This window comes from Lepeophtheirus salmonis, chromosome 5 (genome assembly GCF_016086655.4).
Source record: "Lepeophtheirus salmonis chromosome 5, UVic_Lsal_1.4, whole genome shotgun sequence".
NCBI lineage: Eukaryota > Metazoa > Arthropoda > Copepoda > Siphonostomatoida > Caligidae > Lepeophtheirus > Lepeophtheirus salmonis.
Genome location: NC_052135.2, coordinates 21,489,180 through 21,502,946, shown reverse-complemented (window position 1 = coordinate 21,502,946; position 13,767 = coordinate 21,489,180). Strand labels below are relative to the sequence as shown.

The following is a 13,767-nucleotide window of genomic DNA, read 5'->3' as shown; positions in this document are numbered from 1 at the left end:
ATATAAATTATTTATTTGGGAGTTATCAACTATATTATTAAAGCAATGTTTTCCTCTTAATCAAAGTATAATAACTCCGGATAATGTCGTGTACTACCACTGAAATAAGTCAGAACTGAGACAATTGACAAGAAATAAATATTAATGTAATTTCATGTGATTTGGGATAACGTTGAGGAGTTAGATTGTATAATTAAGATAATAAATCTTTGATTTTTTTTTTAAATTTACAAACCTCTTCATAATTACAACAAATATAATATGGCACTGAATTAGGATAATTAATTTTATTCCATGACTGATTACGATAAAAACATATGAATTTATAAAAAGTCTTAAAATAGATTAAGTCCATTGGAAAACAATCAACTTAAATTTAATACATTTCATAATATTAATTTTAGTATTCCATTGGAAAACAACTTTTAAAAGTAAAAATATGTACGATTAAAAATTTATTATGCTCACAAAAAGAACAATTTATTGCTTAGTGCAGGATTTGTTTCCTTTCCTATAAATTCCCCAACAAGAGCAGCTAGTTTATGAGCATATTGACAAGGTACAGGGACACGAATAGCTCCAGGCCAGTTATAATACATATAAGTTAACCAATATGACAGTTTTTGGGCATGTTCGGCTGATAAATCAGAATTATCATAAGCGATTGTATAATGAGTGGGAGTAACTGTTCCCTCACCAACTTTTTGAGACACAAGATAAAAATTAGGATAGGTTCGATTTTCAGTAATAGAATGATCAACAACGGTTCCTTGAGGAGGATTAAATGCAGATTTTTCATTTAACACAATAACCTTTGTGTTCACTCGTTTTGAGACAATAATTAAAGTAAATTTCAAAGGAGTCGAAGAATCTGGACTTAAAGAACGATACATTTTAAGCATTTGTGGCACTTCAAACTCATTTACCATATTCATACGACCGTCTCCAACTCCATCTCTGTATACCACGATACGTGAAGGGATACAATGATTTTGCTGTAAAGATAAAATAAGTATTTGCAAAAAATTATTACTAATAAATGGGATTACTTGTTTATATTCTTTAATAGCTCTATAAATGCATTTTCCAAGTGCATTAGCGATCTCTTCATTATTAGAATGTCTCTCAGTAGTTGAATACCATTGTGTGAAGGAAGTGTTGAGAGAGGCCACAAAGCCCAGGCAAGATTGGTGCTGCCGATCTGGATCATGATAAACATCAATCCCAACAATCATCGCATTTTTATAGGGGGAATGTCCATCCCAGAGCTTTCCTCCCAATTTACAATTTATTTGTAAAGCAATCTTTTTAACAATATTACGTAAGTTTTTGGTAGGACAAAGAGTCTTTCTTAGAATAAATTGCGATGCAACTGAGTGATCTACAAGGCATACCTTTTTAACGGCAGAATATCTATAACATTTTGAATACAAATTAGTTGTATAATTCAGTATATTATGATCCGATCGTATCATTATACTTACAAATCAGATCTAGGAGAATCAACAATGGTTACGACTAATTGAATGGAGTTATCTCTTTGCAAGTGACTCCGGATTTTTTTTACAAATTCATCTGTCCTCCCAACAGACAAAGGAATTATTTGAGGCTCTGATACTGTAATTTTCAAATCTTTAGAGGCTTCATTGTAGAAAGACACGAATGATTTTGCGTATTCTCTGTTACGCTGATCAAAGAGAAGCAGCCAATTTTCTACACTTACAGGTCCTACTACAGGCATTCTGAGAGTACCCGCAGAAAAATCTCCACATGCTTCTATTTTATAACCTTCTCCAAAGCGAATGATATAGGGCTGAAGTATGCGTCCCTCTAGAGGAAAAGCCTTTGTCGCTACATTGAGACCCCATTTTTGAAGAATATTTTGAGCGTCACTGTTACTCCGGACTTCTTCCAAGAATTTTTGGATCCTATTTTTTCTCTGGAATGGAGACATTTTTGTAACCGTAGATAAGTCTTTCATCAGAGAAAAATTACTTCTCATTGGATCACTTAATCCAGTCATGTAACAAAGTTCGGGTATAAGACAAATAAGACCATAATTAGACCTAGAATTCTGGTCAATAATACGCGGTACTATTAGAAAAATATAGAAAAAATTAAATACATTGGATCTGAGAATTTCTAAAAATATTTACTTTTTGGATGATGAATCAACAGGGGTTGTCCCATATCCTTTACTGTAATTTGATAATGTTGATCATAATAATTTTTAAAACTTTCTTGAGTGCCATTCATATCAAAGGTAGAAGCAGGATTCATATAAAAGTCAACATCATCAACGCGATATGACTTATTATTATACTTTGTTAGGACGCACTGACCAATTAAAGTTTTTTTTATTTTTGCTTGAATATCTGAATTTTGACCTTCTCGACAATTGGTGATAATATCTCTAATCACATCATGAACAGTTTGAGTTCGAAGGATTTTTGATTTCATATCACATTGTAAAAGTAATCCAGATGAACCATAATCATTAACAGACATGACATATCCAGGCCAGACCTCTAACCTAAGAACATATATAAATGTTGTATTTTATGAAAAAACAACTGGCATATAAATTATGTATACTTGTGCTTTTCAATTATCTGTGCCCTGGAGGGGAGAAAATAGTTTTTTCTGATTTGAACCATATTCAATGCTGAACAAACTTGCTTAATGAGTAGATTAAAAATTGTTACATTATTTGCATCTTTGTAATTTCTATTCTTGATAAAATTTATGTAGATTTTGTGCTTTTTATTTTTTGATTCGATATAATCATGTCTACAGCGAGAAGGTAGAAAAAGTGAAAATCCGTCAAAAATAATAGCAGGTCCTAATAAATCTTGCCGACTATTTAATATTTTTCGTCTAAGAGAGCGGGAATCTAATTCAGGCTCAAACCGTACTTGATGTTCAAAAAATCCAGCTTGCTGACGTTCTTTGCTTACGTGTAATTCAATACAATTGGTGAGTAAATCTATCCTGTATAACATTAGATATTATCAACCAATATACGGAATAGATTTTAAATTTGGAAACTTACTTTTCACCACTACTTCCATACCATAAATTATTTTCAAACTTTTTCTCACTAATATTTTCATCCCTATACCTATATTAAATATATATCAATATTTTTAAGTGAAGTCATATTATGTATGGTATTAATTTGAGAATAAACTATTAAATATATAAATATTTACTTATCCGTTGTAGAAAAATCAGATCTGCTCAAACTTCTATCATTTTTATATGATTCCAGAGATTCTTCGCTGGTATGTCTAAAATGCAAGAAAAAAGAGATAACTAAAAGTCAGCATAGTAATTAGTAAATACTTAAATTCCAAAACAAAAGCCAACTCACCTTGATACCTCTTCACTTCCATTACGTTCATTCGTATTCCTATAAATAAAAATAATGATTTTGCATAATTATATTCGTATCTTATGAAGTATCAATGCTTCTTAAGATACAAATCATTACCGGCTAATTTTTATTTTCGAAGTATACTGGCAAAGAGACTCTGTAGAAGAAGATGAAATACTCGATGACTCCCTAGAATAGGAAAAAAAAATTGAATAAAATAAATTAGTATTTTCGAAACGATCTCTCGGCTCTCACTCTTTCATCCCATTATTAATATTATTCAAACGTGCTGCAGTAGGTCCCAAATGTCCCACTTGTCTGAGCTTTTCTTCTTCTCTGGCTTTATGAAGAGCTGCTGCAATTGCAAAACCACGTCCACGACTCCCAAACATGGTTCCTATTCAACCTTAAATTTCCTGTAACCGATTTTTTCCTTAAATAATACTAATAATCATATATATATTAATAACTAATATTATAAATTACTAGATTAAAATTAATATAAATTCACAACTCCTTGTACTTTACTTGACAATTCATATAATCATGCATATATTAAATTATTAATATATATGAAAATGGACAATCTATATTAATTAATATAATAATATAAATATTTAATGTTTATATAGGTGTGTTAAAGGATTCCAAAAAAAAAAAAAAAAATTTAAGGCGATTATTAACTTTATTTGATGTAGCTTTATTTGTTTTGTTTTCAGTGATTTACAATATTTATTCGATAGTAACCGAGTAATTTGATTTTTTCGACAGAAATTCCGAATTCCTTTTTTCTACTTCTATAATTGTATCGTATGATTTTACTATTATTGTAGGCTGCGCTTTGTTTATCTATCCTTCTTTTATTTTTAAACAATAAACACCATGCATGGGATGAAAATATGTCTATGAGTTCTACAAATATCTGGAGTGAACCCAGGGTCAATCACTTAACCTCATGTAGAGGGATGTGTATTTTTATGGTTCAAATGCCAAAACCTACTTGACTTTGTACAATATTACTCAATTTGTATTACAAAAGCTATGTGAAGTCACGTGCTACACTTTATATATCTTCCACCAAGACAACATTTTTTGAACTGATATAAATATGTTTTTTGATTAAAAAAACTTACGTAGAGTATATTTTTTAATATGAAATTGCTACAGACATTCCCTTTAAAAATTTTCTACAAAATAATTACTAAAAGTGAAGTTTAGATCGAACATTTTATCCGTTAGAGTTAGGAGTCATCTTTTTGGGAAAGGACGTACAATATATATAACGTAAATCTTAATATGGTATAAAGAAAGAGAGACAGGATCAAAGGGTTGAATGATGATTAATAATATTAGACAGTATTGCGTCAGTTCCATTTTCATTTCATCACTGAAAATTATTATTTATTTGGTTTGATAGGGTAGCGAGTTTAATGTTTTCACATTCGCTTATTTTGCTGAAGTTAATATAAATTATGAACCTTTGTTCATACATTATTATTTTGCTATTTGTTTCTAATACATATATATTTTTTACGGTAATAATCATAGAAATGTTTGAATAGAAAATTAAATTTTAAGAATTAAATCCTGGAAAGTATTTTTGTTAGAATATGTCATTTTGCTAAGCAGTAATTGAATTCCTATTATTTTACAACAAACCATTTTAGAAAACCTTCATAAAATCTTTTTAAATTATAGTTAGTGTAAAAATACTTAATAAAATAATTTAATGTATTAAATCATAGGCAAAATGAAGTTGCGCCTATAAAAAATCATAAATTTTCTGGCATATATATGCAATAAATAATTGCAGTGTTATTATTCAACTTTTGAAATGTCTTTTCGGTTTATAATATATTCAAAAAATATACAAAATACTGTGACGTGTACATTTCATAATTAAAAATAAAATATTAAAAATACTTGTAATGATTAATATATTAAAATCAGCCCTTTAAAAACACATAGCAAATATGCTATAAGGCAAAATTAATTCATAATATTCAGTGAAAAAATGAAAATAATACTATTAATCAAATAATTATCATTCAACCCTTCGATCCTCTCTTTCTTTCTTAATGCTTTACTAAAGATTTACGTTATATATATTGTACATCCATCGCGAAAAAGATGACTTCTAACTTTAACGGATAAAATGTTCGATTTAAACTTTACTTTTGGTAATTTTTTGTAATTGTCTTGTGTAAAATTGTTAAAGGGAATGTTTGTGGAAATTCCAGGCTAAAAAGTATACTCTACGCAAGTTTTTATAATCAAAAACATATTTATTTCAGTTTAAAAAAAATTTCTTGGTGGAATTGACTTCACATAGATTTTCTGATGCTGTTGAAATAAAAATGGAGTAATATTGTAGAAAGTCAATTAGGTATTGCCATTTGATTTTTAACCATAAAAATACACATCCCTCTACATGAGGTTAAATGATTGACCCTTAGTTCACTCCAGATATTTGTAGAACTCATTAGCTACGTCCACATATATATATATTATACTAGACTATATAATTTGTATAGTCTACTAGTAGTCCTTGGATCATCCATACCATATCATATCACATTTATAGCTGCTTTGTGTAAATAATAGTTAAAGCAAGGTTAATAGAAATGTATTTGTAGTGTCCTTGGGTATAAGTATAGAGTGACGTACCTTGTAACTTATGACGTCATACGGAACGCCCCAGCAATGACTTATAATTTTTAAATTATAAATAATACTATCTAGAGCATAGAGATAAAAAATATAGAATGCTTACTCGAGGAAAAAATTCAAGGGAGATACAGCTGATGAATGCAAACAACAAAAGGATCAAAACTAATGAGTAATTATACTATATGGAAGAGCACAAGCTCCAATCACGCAACCTGTTGTGGTGGCGTAAATTTGTATGACAAATTCCTGTTGGTAAACTCATATGATGATTGATTTTATAAAAAAGTAATAGTTTATCGTTGTTGTAGTTTTTAACAACATCAAGTGGTGTTTTATTTAACTCTTATATTTCGGGTTAGCATTTTAAAACCCCAAAAATTGTTTTTAGGGGAAAATTATAGACTCACTTAACGTTCACAGCTCAAAATCAAAGTAGATATTTTTTAAAAGGTTTTCTAAAGTAAATCGTCAAAAAATAACGGAATTAATTATTTCAACGTATAAATCTGCCCTTAAAAAATAAAGTATCAACTTCAGTTCGTGTATGTACAAGATTATTTAGTATCAGTTTCATTCAAATGATATTATATTATTTAATAGATAAGATAGCTCTGATTATATGATTATAAGTTATACGAGTGGAAGAAAGAGATGCTTTGCTCTTCACTATTTTGGCTGGCTTGAAAAATAGGAGGGCAAGTTTGGAAACTGTGTTGATGTATCATCCTTGTTTAATATTTTTATAGAGATATCCTTACTTGAATAGTTGTTCTAATCCTCAGATTGAATTTTATAGTCAAAAGATAAAAAATGAGAGTCACATACAGCAGAATATTTTGAAGGCTCCTAATGGCTAATTGTTAAAAGAGAGTGCTTTGGTCCATAGACTTCGTCATTTCTTATCCTTTGGAAAAATATGGAAACATCTTTTAGTAGGAGGAGGATCCTTCTTCTCAGATTTAGTTAGCCTGTAGCCACGAAGGCATCCAGGCGTGACACAAAGTTTTCCCATTACTTGGATGAACTTATACTTAAACAGTTTACAGTGTTGTCAAATTTCCTCCGTGAAGTGAAAATGAATCCTACTTGGTCGACTTGCCTTGAATACTTTGATAGACGCCATATCTTATTCAGTTTAAGAATCGCGAATTTGAATAATATCAATAATAGGTTTAAAGACTTAATTTTAATATTATTTAATATTACGTAGAATAAATGATACTTCATTGATTACATGTTTATTTGTCTTAGATATTCTAAGCATTTTTTTATTAAAATAAATATTTACGAGAACAAACGAGAATATTAGGAATTTATAAGAAAAAATCAATTATGAAAATGTTCTTCATAATGTTCTTATAGAATTCATGCATTTATACTCCTTCCTAAGAGTTAAAATTGAGATTGATGAATTATTATAACAATGAACTATTTCGCATTTCCAGACTTCATATTCATAAAATTAGAACTACGTTGAATATCCTCATTATCAACTAGGCCCCTAAAATCACATTATTATGGAAGACAAAAATGATATTTGCTATATAATATTTGAATGTTTTGACAATGAGTTCTTATACTATCTGAAGGAGCACAAGCTCCAATCACCTTGTGGTGATAAACATCAATTTTTATGAAAAATTCCTGTTGGTAAACTCATATGATCTTAGTCCAATTATAAAAGAGTAATAGCTTGTATGACCTATGACAATAGCCTTATACTTATAGGGATCTGATTCTAATGACTTATAGTATAGAAAGAATTCCCATTGTATTTTAAAGCATCCCTTTAGAACCCCCATAAAAAAATTCCTATCGCCGCCACTGCTTCTGATTTATTTATTGTCATTGCCATTGCTAACTTGCCATGTTCCTTCTTCAACCATAAATATAATGAAGATTGAAGATCCATACTAAGACTAACTCGCTTATCTTCTTCCTCATTCCCTTTTTTAATTCGTATTTAATGACATTCTTCCTTTTTCTGTTACTAAGTGAGACATACAGATACTGAAGCATAAATCAGTATCACACAACACATAAAAAATTATATACTATAGTCTATAGGATAATCAATATAAAAAGATGTTGTAATCTTCAGAAAAAATATTCAAAAAACTACTTCTTATTGATAATGAGAAAGTGAACGTCAAAATGAACGGCGTTCATATATTTTTTCCATTCATCGTTCAAAAAAGGAACGGAAAGAGTGAAAAAAATCGTTTTTCCATTCGATGTCCAAGCCTGGAATATCGGTACAATAACGTCATATTTTTACAGCTCATATACATCAAGATAGGAGAGAAATTCGATCTACAGATTGAGACCGAAAAAAATCAGTCTTTATATTGAGACGAAAAAATTTGGTCATATACAGAGTCTTACGGCAAGTTCTTTTTTATAGTCGGTCAGTAAATAACTAATAATTAATATTCTGATGCATCACTCGATCTTAGTGGGAAAAAAAGTGTCGCCTCGGCCAGTAACTTCTATAAATATTGATCACGTGGTATTCGTTTTGCTTTTTTCTTTTAAGCTTTGCGTATATTCTATAGAGAATATATGATAATTAATATATCCATGGCCTCGCCCTAAAAAGAGAGTTAGCAGGAAGACGTGAGTGTATATGAATATACTCTCAACACAGGGCATATATATATATAACATGTGTACTCGTCCTGGTATATTATAATTTTTCCATAAGCTGTACATTCATACTTTATGTATTTAATGACGTCATTATTTTCATCAGCATTCTTCTTTACAGAATTTATATTATAGATTGAATTATACACTATAATCATCAATTGACAATTTCATTTGGATTCTTCGGGAAGGTCAGTGTTGTCGGGTGCCAATATTTTATACAGCAGAAAAGAACATTGTATATATAACTTAGAATATTGTTACGTCTCCTCTTTTTTATTCCAGTTAATATAACAGAATTTATATTATTTATTAAATATATTTATTGTATCAAATATAAATAATATTAATATATAGTGGATGTTTATTCCTCAACTCTATTAACTTAATATGTATAATTATATAATAACATATGACTAAGTAATTATTCATTTAAAAATGGATATTGGAGTGCATCCACTTACAATTAATCCTACTCAGGCATGGGAGACCATGAAACCTCATCAACATGTTATGAGGTTTAAAGTAAAAAATCCCAAAGATCCTCCCGGAGATCGCAAGGTTTGTTATTTATTTGATTTTGTAGTTATGTTTGATTGTATTATTATGGAAATTTGATTAAAAGTTCGACTTTATATCATATATGTGGTCCGTCAACTTAAACCCAGCTAGAATTATTGTTCTCAAAATTGCATTCGTATTCTTGAACGAATAATCCTCAATTTATATCCATAAATTATTCTTACTAACCTTTTGGGTGTGCCGCAAATTGCATTTACAGTAGCCAAAATAGATTTCTCAATAAAATAATGATACATTGATAGCTTTTATTTGAAAGGCTATATTGGAGCCAATGTAAGTCTTTTAAATCGAAAAAAGGTTCGAAGCAATAGTTAAAATTGTTAGATATTTTAATTCATGCCATACATTTGAATACAAATCCTATAATGGCCATAAATATGTCTGTAAAATATTGGCCAGTATATATATATCAAGTAAAAAAATATAAATTGGGATTTTCTCTTTTTCTTATTCAAGATTGTTTTTACATTGACGCACCACATATGTATATATAATTATTTTTAATAATAGTTGAACGTTTATCTCTATTTTTTTTATTTGGTTTTATATATTATAATGGATATGATAGTAACATTGCCTAGCATTTTTAGAAAAAATAGACGTTTTTATGGATTCTTGAAATCCTTAAAAAAATCAAGTATATTCTGTACTTATCCACGACCATTTTATCTAGAGAAAATATTAATTTTGGAATATTACAGTAACGATCAATTAATTATTTACTTAACAAAGATTATCTTCTCACTTTGATATCCCATTTTTTATCTCTTAAGAATAAACGAAAGCGGTTTAAAATGCATTTTATGATCTCAATTTTCTAGTTGGATGGTTTTCTGGGTAAAGTAAAGCGGATTCATCCATAATATTTATTTAAAGAAAATTAATAACCTTGTAGTAAAGAAAATAATAAGACTCTAGGAAAAATGCTGTTGTCTTATTTACTTGTTTAGAAAAATAGACTTCAATACTTTTGACCTTATTTTTCTTCAAAATGAAACCCGAAGTTTTTTAGTTTTTTTGAATCATTTAGTACGCATTTTTATTTCAGTGTTATAAAATGTTATGTTTCATTCAATCAAAAGCACATACATAATCTCATTATTAATATAAATGCTCGGATTTTTTAGAAAATTATTCTTTTTAATATGTGACTCTTAATTAGTTATTAATTTTTTAGGCCCGTATCGTTTGTATGAGTGATACTCATTCTCTCACATCGCATATAACACGAGAAATACCGGAAGGCGATATTTTCATTCATGCTGGAGATTTTACTCGCTCTGGAGCTTTCAAAGAAGTAAAAGAATTCAACTCTTGGCTCAGCCAACTAAAACATAAACACAAGATCATCATAGCGGGTAATCATGAGCTATCTTTAGATGAAAGCTATCATCCTAACAATGAATCTCGTCAAATTGGGATTGACATTGGACATTTCTTGAAGAAGAATGATGAGACTAAAGAGTCATTTACGAAGGAAGATATCCGCAAGGAGTTGACAAATTGTGTTTATTTACAAGATTCTTATGTGACAGTATATGGGTTAAAAATCTATGGAACCCCTTGGCAACCAGAGTTTGGAGGTTGGGCATTTAACTTGAAAAGGGGATCCAAATGTTTAGATAAATGGGATCTAATACCTGATGATACAGATATACTCATAACTCATAGTCCTCCTGTAGGCTATGGGGACCATTGCTCTACTGGTGTTCGAGCAGGATGTGTTGAGCTTCTCAATACGGTCCAACGTCGAGTCAAACCGAAGTATCACATTTATGGGCATATTCACGAAGGCTATGGTGTTCGATCTGATGGTAAAATAGTTTTTATAAATGCCTCTACATGTAATGTAAATTATGTTCCAAATAATAAACCCATCGTTATTGATGTTCCTATTCCCGAAGGTTTCTCAAAAGCAGATTAATTTAACTTTCTGTCTAGGCTTTAAAAATCTGTTAAGTTGTCATATCTATAAAGCATTTCTTCGTTTTTTCCTGTTCGTACGATATCACTATACACATCATTTTTAATTATCATTCATTTAAATCTTTAGGTTGAATAATCGTAATTATTTATCAATTTTGCATGGAAATTGAACTCCATCGCATCCGATATTTCTTTAAGTTCATGCCAGATTTTAGTAAAAAATAAGTTGTGTTTAATTTGAGGTGACAGTACACTTTAATATTATTATTAAGTCTATCACAGACGTCTTATTCATTTATACTTCTTTATTTTACTTCTTAATCTAATTACTGAATACTTGGTTTAATCTTTATAAGTATGTAATAAAGTTATATTTTTAAATTGTTGAGACTCTTTCATTAATGTGTTTAGTCCTTTTTTGTATTTAAAGATATCTTTACAAATCAAGATTAGATCCTTTCTTTTTGGTCTTCTTGTGATAAAACATTTTCACTAAATATTGAGTTACAAAATTGACAAATGATGTCAATATAAATATTAATAAGGGGTCTAGGACAATTTGCCGAAGAGACATTTGGGACAATTTGCCGAAAAATTAAATTTATTGATAAATATTTGGCTGTTTCAATAAGAGGTCTTACTAACTTAGACTCATAAAACATACTGATTTATTCTAGTAAAATCTATATACATCATTATTCAACGATAAAGTCCTTAGGGGAATCCCTATCATATTTACCGGTGTAGCTAATCGCTATAATAGCCTCCCCCTTTTGGCTCGAGCCACGAGAGTAACAATTATAAAATAAAATAAAACCCAAAATTAAATAAATAAGAACTATTGAGACACATAGGCAGCTTTCAATCTATTGATGGATTGCTTTGTTCGAGTTCCTCTCCTATTCAGTAGCCTTTGTACTTTTATAAAATTTCGAATGAACCTTCATGGGAGTATTTAGCAGTCCCTTAATAGGAGCAATCATGATGAACGCTTTAGTTGATTGACGTAGTTTCTTTTCCTCGGATGAAATTCCATCATTAACCGAAATATGATGCCTATGCCTAGGATCACTACTTTTATTCTTCATCCAGGCGAGATAGAGATCGGATTTCTTCTCCAAAAACTTCTTGGGCCGGAAAACACCTGTATCACTTCTAGGAGTCGTTCTTAGATCGAATAACACTCTATGTAGTGCATTTACCCAACATTCTTGAGTCTCAATTTGGTGTGCTCTCAATGCTTCTTTTAATACCCTATGTGTTTTCTCAATTAGTACATTAGCCTGTGGATGATAAGGGGTGCTATATTTACAATTGATCTGGAGATTACTACACATTAACTTCCACACTTCTGAGATAAATTGTCTTACGAGATTGGAAGTAATAAGCAAATATCTTAGGGCATTGACTGGTGTGAATACCATTTATATTCATTTTTTTAACATTATTTAAAAAATATATACAACATACAGTTATATACATATATGTACCATGGCTTTGAAAGTACATTCGGGTGAATGACTGTAAATAATAACACTAGAAATTTATAAAAAATAATAAAATATTCTAAACATAGAAAATATATATATAATTTCCTTTTAAAAACATATTCCTTATATTGATCATAAACTAGCATTTATCACAATTAAGTAGAAGATATAGACTTGGAAATTAATGCTACACTTGTTTATCTAAAAAGAGACTTTGAAGTACATCTAGGCGTTAAATGATTAAAGAATCCACGACCATGAAATTTGACCTACCTCGGGGCGCAGCCGTTCACTTGAACAATCGGTAGTTGGGGTTAGAAACGCGACAGCCGAAGAGTTTAAACTACTTTGGGGCCCAGTGCTTCACCTGTAAAACCTGTGGGCTGTAGATATTAAATATGGTATTTCATGTCCATTTTCTTCATTCAATAATTTTATTGTGGGAATATAATATAAATTGTAACGACATGGCACACGACAATAATGTATTGCAATGAAATTACTCATAATCACATTTGTAACTTTGATGTTGCTTCACGTTGATATTACCCAAAACAATTTTGTCTGACAATGACAATGTAAACGACAATTTTACCACATAACGATTTTGTCTGCAACCTTTTTACCACAATCATATTACAGTGAACTACAAGTATGATGTGCTTGTATAATGTTCATTAATTAATATAAAATATTTATCTCCAAAATAGCACTTAATAATTTATCCATGTGACATAAATAGCATATGAACAATACCTATATATCATTTTAAATTGAATTAAAATATGCAATCGTATACATCAATAAATCTAAAATCCTCTGGGGAAATATTGCCCTATATTGCAAAATTAACCGGGGGGAAAAATTGATGTTTCCAATTTTTTCTAATAACAAAGTTACAATACCAACTTTGTCGGTAAACATAAATATATTTTCTATTAATACCTTTACTGGTGTAATAGTTTCAATATTCCATCCTTTTAAACATTAATCAGATTATTTAATATTCATTGCATAGCAATGTACTTAATCTACAAAGCGAACCATTATTTGGTACACTTTTCTCTTCTCGGTAGT

General features: G+C 29.7%; 2 protein-coding genes across 19 annotated transcripts; one reads left to right on the top strand and one right to left on the bottom strand.

Annotated features, from left to right (window-relative positions):
- Positions 1-272: 272 nt before the first annotated feature.
- LOC121117456 (piwi-like protein Ago3) lies at positions 273-6,581 on the bottom strand. 16 transcript variants are annotated; one of them, XM_071888378.1, is made up of 11 exons: positions 6,044-6,581; positions 3,632-3,809; positions 3,494-3,565; positions 3,374-3,412; positions 3,213-3,290; positions 3,053-3,121; positions 2,596-2,991; positions 2,157-2,533; positions 1,485-2,094; positions 1,050-1,413; positions 273-995 (listed from the first exon to the last, which is right to left on the bottom strand). In XM_071888378.1, exons 2-11 carry the CDS (start codon positions 3,766-3,768, stop codon positions 465-467), a joined length of 2,673 nt encoding a protein of 890 aa, XP_071744479.1. In that variant the 5' UTR covers positions 3,769-3,809; positions 6,044-6,581; the 3' UTR covers positions 273-464. The 16 variants fall into 16 exon arrangements, with proteins under 16 accessions (XP_071744479.1, XP_040567830.1, XP_040567835.1 ...); XM_040711896.2 differs by having other exon boundaries at positions 3,632-3,820; positions 6,044-6,548; XM_040711901.2 differs by having other exon boundaries at positions 3,632-3,792; positions 6,044-6,167.
- A 2,144-nt stretch (positions 6,582-8,725) lies between these two features.
- LOC121118096 (metallophosphoesterase domain-containing protein 1) lies at positions 8,726-11,581 on the top strand. Of its 3 annotated transcripts, none has more exons than XM_040712641.2 (2): positions 8,726-8,883; positions 10,452-11,581. In XM_040712641.2, exon 2 carries the CDS (start codon positions 10,467-10,469, stop codon positions 11,196-11,198), a length of 732 nt encoding a protein of 243 aa, XP_040568575.1. In that variant the 5' UTR covers positions 8,726-8,883; positions 10,452-10,466; the 3' UTR covers positions 11,199-11,581. The 3 variants fall into 3 exon arrangements, with proteins under 3 accessions (XP_040568575.1, XP_040568574.1, XP_040568576.1); XM_040712640.2 differs by having other exon boundaries at positions 8,743-9,253; XM_040712642.2 differs by lacking the exon at positions 8,726-8,883 and adding an exon at positions 9,746-10,303.
- Positions 11,582-13,767: the final 2,186 nt, after the last annotated feature.

Coding starts and splice junctions, on each gene's coding strand:
- LOC121117456 (XM_071888378.1), bottom strand. CDS start 3,768: ATGTTTGGGAGTCGTGGACGTGGTTTTGCAATTGCAGCAGCTCTTCAT. Junction 3,413..3,493: donor TCGAAAATAAAAATTAGCCG/GTAATGATTTGT, acceptor TTTTATTTATAG/GAATACGAATGAACGTAATG. Junction 2,534..2,595: donor CAGATAATTGAAAAGCACAA/GTATACATAATT, acceptor ATATGTTCTTAG/GTTAGAGGTCTGGCCTGGAT.
- LOC121118096 (XM_040712640.2), top strand. CDS start 9,131: ATGGATATTGGAGTGCATCCACTTACAATTAATCCTACTCAGGCATGG. Junction 9,254..10,451: donor ATCCTCCCGGAGATCGCAAG/GTTTGTTATTTA, acceptor TTAATTTTTTAG/GCCCGTATCGTTTGTATGAG.